Source organism: Trachymyrmex septentrionalis, unplaced genomic scaffold, assembly GCF_001594115.1.
Source record: "Trachymyrmex septentrionalis isolate Tsep2-gDNA-1 unplaced genomic scaffold, Tsep1.0 scaffold20, whole genome shotgun sequence".
In the NCBI taxonomy this organism is placed as follows: Eukaryota; Metazoa; Arthropoda; class Insecta; order Hymenoptera; family Formicidae; genus Trachymyrmex; species Trachymyrmex septentrionalis.
The window spans coordinates 4,400,370-4,409,955 of NW_017305180.1; the positions used below are offsets into that span (position 1 = coordinate 4,400,370).

The 9,586-nt window shown below is 34.5% G+C and overlaps 1 protein-coding gene across 3 annotated transcripts in view; it reads right to left on the bottom strand.

Annotated features, from left to right (window-relative positions):
• Positions 1–853: 853 nt before the first annotated feature.
• LOC108747725 (dosage compensation regulator) overlaps positions 854–9,586 on the bottom strand; it is a 20,082-nt gene continuing 11,349 nt past the window's right edge. For 2 of the 3 annotated variants that reach the window (XM_018485395.1, XM_018485394.1), the window contains 9 exons: positions 7,685–7,805; positions 7,117–7,609; positions 6,367–6,413; positions 6,043–6,278; positions 4,258–5,926; positions 3,818–4,185; positions 3,473–3,742; positions 3,081–3,326; positions 854–2,504 (listed from right to left, as the gene is read on the bottom strand). In XM_018485395.1, the coding sequence (XP_018340897.1) occupies positions 2,166–2,504; positions 3,081–3,326; positions 3,473–3,742; positions 3,818–4,185; positions 4,258–5,926; positions 6,043–6,278; positions 6,367–6,413; positions 7,117–7,609; positions 7,685–7,763 (3,747 nt within the window). In that variant the 5' untranslated portion in view covers positions 7,764–7,805 and the 3' untranslated portion in view covers positions 854–2,165. Of the gene's footprint in view, positions 2,505–3,080; positions 3,327–3,472; positions 3,743–3,817; positions 4,186–4,257; positions 5,927–6,042; positions 6,279–6,366; positions 6,414–6,795; positions 7,093–7,116; positions 7,610–7,684; positions 7,806–9,586 lie in introns of those variants that run through there. The other variant, XM_018485396.1, reaches the window with a different exon arrangement.

Here is a 9,586-nt window from a genome sequence, read left to right on the forward strand (position 1 = left end):
TGCTCGGACAGACGATTGATAGCGCGTTTTATCATTGACTAGCACGAATGGATACGAATCTACGTGGCGCAACTAGACGGAACCACGATCAGCCAATCGATCACGCCGTCGCATTGATAGCGAGATCTCCAGCGATTAAAAATTTTTTTTTTGTTTGCCACAAAGTATAATATATACGAGCGAATTAAAAAAAAATAGGAATGATTTTTTTATTGATCCAATACTACTTGAAAGCATTCTAAACAAGAAAGTTCGATGAGCTCATAGCAATTTATTTATCATCATATCATATACTCGTACAATAATCATTTAAAGACCTTCCTCTATAACAGAAAATATGAAGAGGCAAAGATATTTTTATATTATGAAAGTATCATATGATAAAAGTTTAGAGAAAAAAACCAAGTATTACATGTAAACGAATTACACTGTGATTCTATACTGTATTACATGTTCGATACAATGTCATCGCATATTATACTATTATATAATAGTACGATAAATTATTATAGCAGTTACAGTATACTAGTATAGTATAATATTAAGATGCATCCAGCTTATCGAACCAAACCTCGAATCAAATCTAGAGACAAACAGCTTCGAGTTAAAACTCTTAGGTATCACATGTATATTTGAAGCCATAATGCTAGAAATTGATCTGAAATTTCAGATAAAAAAAATTATCAATCGCAATAATTACATGACCAAATTGTTCTAATGGAATTTGTAAATTCTTTCTCTATCTAAGATTTCAGTCTAATTTCTAGCATTGTGAAGCTTTACCACATAAAACACAGAAATGCTAAGAAAGATAAAACACTTGAATACTAAGAAAGATAGAAAAATACTTGTGTCACTAAATGAAAGATATCACAATTGAAATCACTGTTACAATGACGATCTGAATAGTGGGCGAAAAGAGTTTATTCCACGCCCGCCCTAACACAGAAGTCTACATAAGTGTTTACTTTTTCTTCTTCTCGAGATTCCTCTGTTTGGACTTCCGATTCAACATAAAGCGTCACAACTCCATGCAACAAATTTGGATCAAGATCCTGTAATAGTCTCTTCGAGGGCTAGAGATTCCTCGATTAACTCAAACTTATTTCCTTCAGTGCGATGCTTCCAGAGTCAATGCAAGCTCCTCGCATAAACGAGAATACAAATACTTACTAAAAATAGATTTTGGGACTCTGCAAAGAAACATCACATATTTCCATATATCCCATAAAACGTGATCTAACTGTATTAATCTTCATAAGACTTGCTTCGAAAAATAGGTGACAACCTATTTTTTTAAAATAAATTAAAAAAAAAATTGAAACTACAGTATGGATCGGAGAAATGTTTGTGACGCTCATGACTTTAACTCATAGCTCATCTTTAAGTTCGGTTCAATAATCCGGATGTATCTTTATAGTATATATACTATTATATAATAATATAATATCAATCTCCAACCTAAACCTACATATATACATGAGCAACTCAACTTCCGTCCAGAATTATGGTAATAGCGACGAAATTGTATTGTTCAATTTAGGTTTCTTTCTCTTCATATGACGATACTTTTCATTTTGACAAAAATGCTATGCCTGCAAGATAGATGTCTTTAAGCTGATGTGTTGAAACCATCGTTCGGTGAAGGTCACGGACTTCCTCTCAGCCATTCTTGACTTCAGCCATTCTATCACATACATTTGAATGTTTAGTGAAAATATATTAAGCTTGCAAACATTGTAAAATTTTTGAAGGCTTAATCCCTTTTTCAGTCCCCTTTTCACTTTTATGATAGCTCGAACTAACACATTCAACTCATTCCATATTGCCGCTATTATTGTATAATCATAATGTCTCGCTTCCATTCTATAGAGGGAATTTCCTTATCGTTACAAGAGAGACGGTAATTCGACATTGCACTGTTTCTTGGAGAAATAAAAAATTCTAGACAAAAATTGAACTATCCATGCAATTAAGTAATTCAATCTAATATGTGCTGATTTCTAATTCTGGACAGTAACTTAAAGTGTATCACCTTCGTCAACCAAAGTAAGAAGGAAGGCAATACACTAAGACACTTCAGATCAATGTCTAGAATTATAAATCCTGAATTGCATTCTAAAGTATAAATAGCAACACTAATTACAGTTAGTTTAAACAAAATATTAATTAAAGTAACGTCCACGATTGCCACTATTATTCCAGTTTCCACCTCGACCGCGCGGACTGCCCATATATCCCCTGTTGTAACTTCCTCTATTGTAACCACCGCTGCGGTTATCATTAAAGCCGCCACTATTCCCACCATAAGACTCGTTATTCGAGACTGGACCGCGATAACCTCCACCTCCCCGCATCATTTTTGGAGGTGTGTTAAAATTACCGCGGAAACCGGTTACATGTCCCCTGGGGGGTCGCGCTGATTGAAAACCACCGCCGGTTATCGGCTCCAACTCATGACGACAAGCATTCATGCTGCATAATGCCTTAATCACGCTCAATATCTGAAAAAAAAATTTATCAATAGTGTTATCAGAGCTACATTCCAAAATGTCCTCTCCAAAGAAAATTTTAAAACTTGATATAATATAATATACGTTACGTTTTTGAAACGTAGTTCAAGATATTGTCGTTTACCAAATATTACGGAAAAAGATTGAGAAAAAAGAGAAAAAGAATTTTTTCTAAGTATAATAAAAGAGATATTAAGTTAATGCACAAAAGATTTCATATTTGTAAAATAAAGTTTTATAAAAATAGCAGTAAAATTAAAACAAAATGTCATTAATGGTTTCAATATATTTTATTCTATTTAAAAATATTTTTTGTTTATTCAGAAGTTTTTCAAATCTTTTAAGAACTCTGGATCTTATCGAAGACTCCTCAGTTATAAAATATTTCTATTTTAATATATTTTTTGCAAGAATATTTATTATATATTTTTTCGTTTCTGACATTATAATCTAAGATTAGTGGCCAGAAATTTCAATACAAAATTTAATAGAAGGATGACAAATCTTTTATGTTAACTTGATGTAAATATAATACATGTTAATTAAAATTTCAAATTTGATGAATACCTTTTCCTCAGTCGGACTCAATTCTAGAATTGTTTCTGGATCCTTGGATGCCCTAACTACAAGACTTTCTAAAGCTGGTCTCAGAGCAACGATAGCTGCTGCATGTTGCGGATTCATATCTAAGTTGATCCAGTTGTCCAGTTTAATCACGCCATCCACGTATTCTACTTTTCGTGACCCAAATAGTAATAGATGTATAGGCGACACCATAGTCATTTGCTTGCAAGATACAGCTCTTGTGCGAATCTAATGAAACAAGATGGAGAGTTATCGAGGCGTGAGTGAGAGAGAGAGAGAGAAATGTTCATGTTATCCATACACAGCACGCATATCCAAAATTAAAACATAAAATATCTTATATCTCAATTCTGGATATTGTGCTGTCTAAATACCTTTTCACCAAACACGAAGAACGGAAATGGAAAGTTTTGTTCGAAGTTGCTGCAATTCACCGATGTTTTATGAATCAGCGCAGCCTTCGATTCTGTGGTGAGAACTTTCCGCTTCTCCTTATGATAGCACACATTGGGGTACAGACCCATGCACAACAGTGCAGTGATGGTGTCGAGACGCGGATCCGCACCTGCTTGATAATTTAGTGGCATGGGGCACAAAGTCTCCTCGGGAAAACCAGCGCTTTGCAATAGCGCTTGTAGTTGGTTCTGCACATATGAAATAATAAGTCATTATCACGAGTATATAAGGATATACGCTAGCCACATCGCAATTCTACCGACCTTAGCTTCCCAGGTAATTCGTAAAGTTGGTAGACTCAGGCTCTTTGAATCACAGAATGTCTGTTCTGCCCATTCGCCACCTGTTCTCGCTTCTTCCCATGCTTGAAAAGCATGAAACATTGCGACATGGTCGCTGAATCTAGCACCGGCAAACCACTTTTGCTGAGCAGTCAGCCTTTTCACATCCGGACCCATGTTGTATACCTCGGGGAAAGTGGTACTATTTGCGGCCATCGTCGAGAGCGCGTCGCCCACGCGAAACATACATCCTAGGATCATCATTTTTCCCAACCGCGGTTCTATAGGTAAACGCGCCAAAATCTTGCCAAGAGGCGTTAATTCATCGTTTTTATCCAAGCATTTCATTTCTGCGTGCATAAAAATACAAAGTCTTAAAAATTAATTGATTATAAGAAAAGAAAAAGATAAAAGGTATGTACCTCTTAATACAACTTCCGCTTCAATCACGGCATCAATGGGAGGCGGCTCAATTGCTTTTGATAAGAATTGACCGATATTGCCTAATCTTAATAGCTTGATACTCAACGCCAATTCGTGCAGAGGCGTCCTGAACATTTCTGGTGTCATGTGTTCATCCATCTTATTGAATCGGGCTTTTGAGCATAAATGGAAACAGAAGCCAGGCCTAACGCGACCCGCTCTACCCTTACGTTGTTCGAGATTCGTTTTACTGGCCCAAACAGTTGCATAATTAGTCATATTATTGTGCGAAGTGAATAACTTCATTTTGGCCTTGCAAGAATCTATAACGTAGACGACATCGTTGATCGTGATTGAAGTTTCTGCAATATTTGTGGACAAAATAATCTTCGTTACAAATGATGGAACAGGATCAAAAACTTTACGCTGATCTTCTCTCGGTAATTGCGAGTGTAGTGGGATAATGAGATAAGATGATCCGCCAAAGAGAGAATGTTGCTGAAGGTGTTTCATCAACGCGAATATCAAATTCCATCCAGGGAGGAAAATCAGTACAGCACCTGGAATATCCTGTCTTTTAACATACATAAGTAGCGCCTCTATTAACTCAAAGCTTATCTCTTTCTCTGTCAGCTGTCCCATAGCGTTTTTTGTTTCAACAGAATAATTATTGCCAATGACTTTATTCAGATTTTCTTCTGGTTCTGCGTCCGGTATTGGCAAATCGTCCGAGTCCTTAGATTTACGTTTCCCAGAACTTGTAGGTGGAAAAAAATTCGTCAGCTGTATACAGTCCTCCAAGAAGTATTGCTGAACGGGATACGCTCTACCAGGAATCTCCACCACAGGACACTTGTTGAAATACTCGCTGAACAATGTTGTATCAATTGTAGCAGACATGAGGATGATTCTGAGATCAGGATAGAGATGGATCATATCTCTGAGTACCACCATAATGAAATCTGAATTGACATCTCGCTCATGGATCTCATCAACTATAACGTGCGATACGCCTCTAAGACCACCTTCCAGCTTTCTCAAGAGTACACCAATAGTGCAAAACATTATACTAGCATAGGGTCTCGGTAAGTACGACTCAAACCTCACGGAATATCCAATCGACTGTCCCAAAGCCTCGCATCTCTCGACGGCGACTCGGTCAGCCACGGAAACGGCGGAGATTCGTCTGGGTTGAGTGACAACTATACTGCAATATGCACCTTGACCGGATGCGATATAATCGTCCAGAATGAACTGGCAAACCTGCGTAGTCTTACCACATCCCGTATTTCCACGTATGATAATGATTGGATTTTCATTAATTGCATTCATGATCTCGCTTTTTTTGTTGAAAACGGGCAGACTTGTTCTTTCTTTGATGCTTGCCTGCAAATTGGAGTCCTGCTGCAGCTTTTCTCGTTGTTCGTTCATTAAATCTTCTGACAATTGATCTAGAGATGTTGTTGCCAGCGGTCCCTCATCTATATTACATCCAGTCCATGGATTCCAATTTGGCTGAGGTGGTGACCAGCTTACGACACCAGCGGGTTGCGGTACGGAAGATATGAAGTCGTCCAAAACTTGATTTGTTAGCAAAGATACGCCAGTTAATGTATCTTTGTCGTCTTTCGGTATAGTTGTATTATTATCTTCTGTTGTAATCGATGACTATATTTTGAATATTTTTTATTATAAATCTAATTAGATATTTTGATACATCTAAAGATATATATATATATATATACATATATATGTAAAATAAGGATAATCAAAATGATTAATACCTGTTTAATATCAATTGGTCTTATATCTAAACTCATTAGAACGTCGTGAATCTGACTCTCCAGTTCCGGTGAGATTTTGACAGGATAAGGTCTCATCTGTTCAGTATCCTTATTCTTTTTTAATGTACCACTAAATGCTTCAATTACACCTAGATGATATAGTTGGCGAACAATAGATAAAGCACAACTTTTTGAAGCTGTTTGTTTGTTTGATCCAGTTTCGCGGCCAGTTATAGCTGAAGTATTAAAATATTAAGAGAATTATTACATTCTTATGTAATACGGTTAAATGTATTTAGATAAATATAAAAGAAATTAAAATACTTCGTCCAAGTTGTTTAATATAAAGTGACATTTCTGCCATAAAACTCCTGTGAAAAATAATATCTGTTATAGATATTATAAAATGTACTATATATTATTAATATAATTAATAATTAAGGGAACAATGTGAAAAAAACACACAGAATTAACACAATTCGAATATACAAAAATATTTTAAATACCTGAATAAGATATTTACTGTACATTAAAAAAATTATTAATATAAACTAAAAAATAATTTTTGTATATTAATTTTACTTATTGAAAAATCAATATAAGTTGTTTTATTATCAATAATTTCTTATAAAATTTGTCAAAATAATTACATATAAAATAATTAAATTTATTTCTTGTGATAAACATCTATATCAAAGGTAAATTTTTTGTTTCACTTATTCCCTCAATTAATTACAATGAATAATGACTCACCATTTGAAGATGTCACAGATGACCACATTGGAGTACATTGAAGAAAGTTTCTTTATGTAGTTGCACCAAAACCATTATTAAATCATTTTAATAAAAGTTTTGGTTTAACGCATTTGTGCAGAAGAGAGTCATCGTCGACTCTCTTGCACCAGCTTTAGATGGAAGTGAACAATATACTCCAAAATGGCCTTGTTAAATCTCAAATGGTACAACAATCAGCAAGCAATTGTTTATAACAATAAAACATATAAATTGAACTATGCACTGCATTGCAATGCCATTCCAATGTTCTAGAAAAAGTCCATTTGCAAGACTCCATACCTCGTATGATCCGGACCGACCGGAGTATATTTGTAATCTGCATTAATTTTGTTAGTTTGCATAAATTGATGTAGCTTGGACTTGGCATTTTCTATCGTCCAGTTCCCGTGTATCCCAGAGTTCACGTCAACGTCCTCAGCATCTTCCACTTTCTTTTGATCAGCCAGCCTATCCATGTATGTATAATTACTCTGGCCATGTTCATTGTACGGCCTATATGCTTGACCAATGTCATTCGGTCCCATGCCTCCTTGAAACACCGATTTTATTGGTGTTAAAACTTCGTTCTTAATAGCATCCGGTGTCATCGTCGGTATTCCAGCATCTTTCGGTACATCGCTTGAATTCACGCGATTTGTACGTACTAAATAGTTGACATAATCTCTCGCGGCATTTCCTTGCGCGTCCTTCTTGTTAGTCGAATTTCCTGCGCCAACATAGTCGAACCCAGGTATTCGTAGTTCGCAAAGGAAACGTTGTCTGTGCTTCGGTCCTGTAAAACGTAAATAATCCATGTTCAATTCATTTCAACTAATTTGAACGGAATAAAATCGACAGATATACTTACCTGTTGGTCTAACATCAAATTGCGGTTCTTTGCCGTTCTTCGCACACCACTGGTGGAAGAAGGATTTTATATCGCCCATTTTTCGAAGTTTTCGTTACTATTCTCAGGTATTAACGTTCTTCTGTCGTATGTAAAAAAATAGTAAATGTTAATAAAGTAATCGTCTCGTATCTTCGCTTATATTTCTAAAAGAGCGATGATAAAGACTAGACACGAAAATCAGCAAAATGTCGAGAAAGTTAATTTAACCTAACCTAACATAGGAGGCGATTTACTTGCGTTACAAATGCTTCGTTGACCAATCAGGAGAAAGGACTGTATGAATTGACCAATCAAAGAATACCAAAGGATTTGGAACATGAAGTGGATCTAGATGGTACGAAATGCGAAATACGAGTTAGAATGTGCTCTATACCCATGGTGAAAGGGATAATATTGACCTAATTTCCCCCGGGGTTTAAACTAAATCAGAGTATCAATCATGAAACTTTATCCCTAGGATATAAAGTGAAAAGCAAAAATTTTTACCATTGAAATTAATAGAAAAAATTTTCACTTTTCGCTTTCCATATCCTAGGAATAAAGTTTCATGATTAATACCCAGAATATAAGAACCAACCAACTACAGTCGAGCATTCCTCTGTCGTTCGACTGTAACAGGGGAATGCTCGACTGTAGTTGGCTGGTTCTTACATTCTGATCCGGTTTAAACCCTCAGTGGAAACTAGGCTATTGTGTGTGCAATTTGCAAGCATCCCTCTTTGAATCTCTGCCGTCTCTGCCTATGAATGTCGTTAAAAGATTAAAGGTAAATTTTTACGAGCTGCTCAAACCGGCTATTTCAGCGACAAAACGTGGTCAAAATTGACGAATGATAGTCAATTCGGAGAGGCGATATTCATAATCCATTTTTATTTTAAAACCGTCTTAAATAATGTTTTAAGATGTTAATACAGTCCTCGGATTAACTCATCTTAAGACTGTATTTAAATATAAATTTACTATTTTAATTAAATATCATACTTGAATGTAATAATTTTAATTAATTTTTATGTATTTTATTGTACTTTTTTTTAGTGAAAAAATATATATTAATTTAACAATTCATAATTTTTATAGTTAAAAAATTATTAAATACTTATTGACTATAATTAATTTTAATTAATTGTTTATTCTAATGTTACTGCGGCAAGTAATAACACAAGTTTTGTTAAGAGAATTTACGAAATTTTTACAGTTTAATAAAATATATTTTTAAAATAATCCTCTTAAAAATATAATTATTTAATATATTTCGAAAGTTATATTAGGAAGTAGAAATAGTTATATTAAGTTTACGTACATCATAAGAGTATTTATGTTAAAAATGTGCAAAGATCTTATCAAGTCTTTTCCGTATATTACAAAAATATTATTCGCACTTACAAGTATTTTAAAATTTATGAAGAAATGTTTGAACAACACTAACTTATTAATAAAACGTGGATATGTGCGACAATAATAAAACCTATAATCTACTTAATATACTACAGCTGCGAATAAAAATTGCATTGAACTACAGTTCTGTTCGGTGAAAGGAAAGCTATTATAAGCAACGCTCTTTTTTTTCCTTTTAACGAATACATTTATTAACTTCTAATCTCGACTGTACTTTCAACTATGGAAGCAATTTAATAGATTTTTGCATTCCAATATCACCAAGCAGTAACATATATCAATTCCTATTTGTACTGTATTTTACATATGATAAAATTTGAGATTCGAATCTTTAGCACGATTGGAAAAAAAATTTCGTAAAAATTTGTCAGGTCATTTTCACAAGCGATAAAGTTTACTATGTCATTAATCTACAAAGTAAACAGACTCTTGAGATGCCTACAAAGCAAAATTATATTGTTTAAT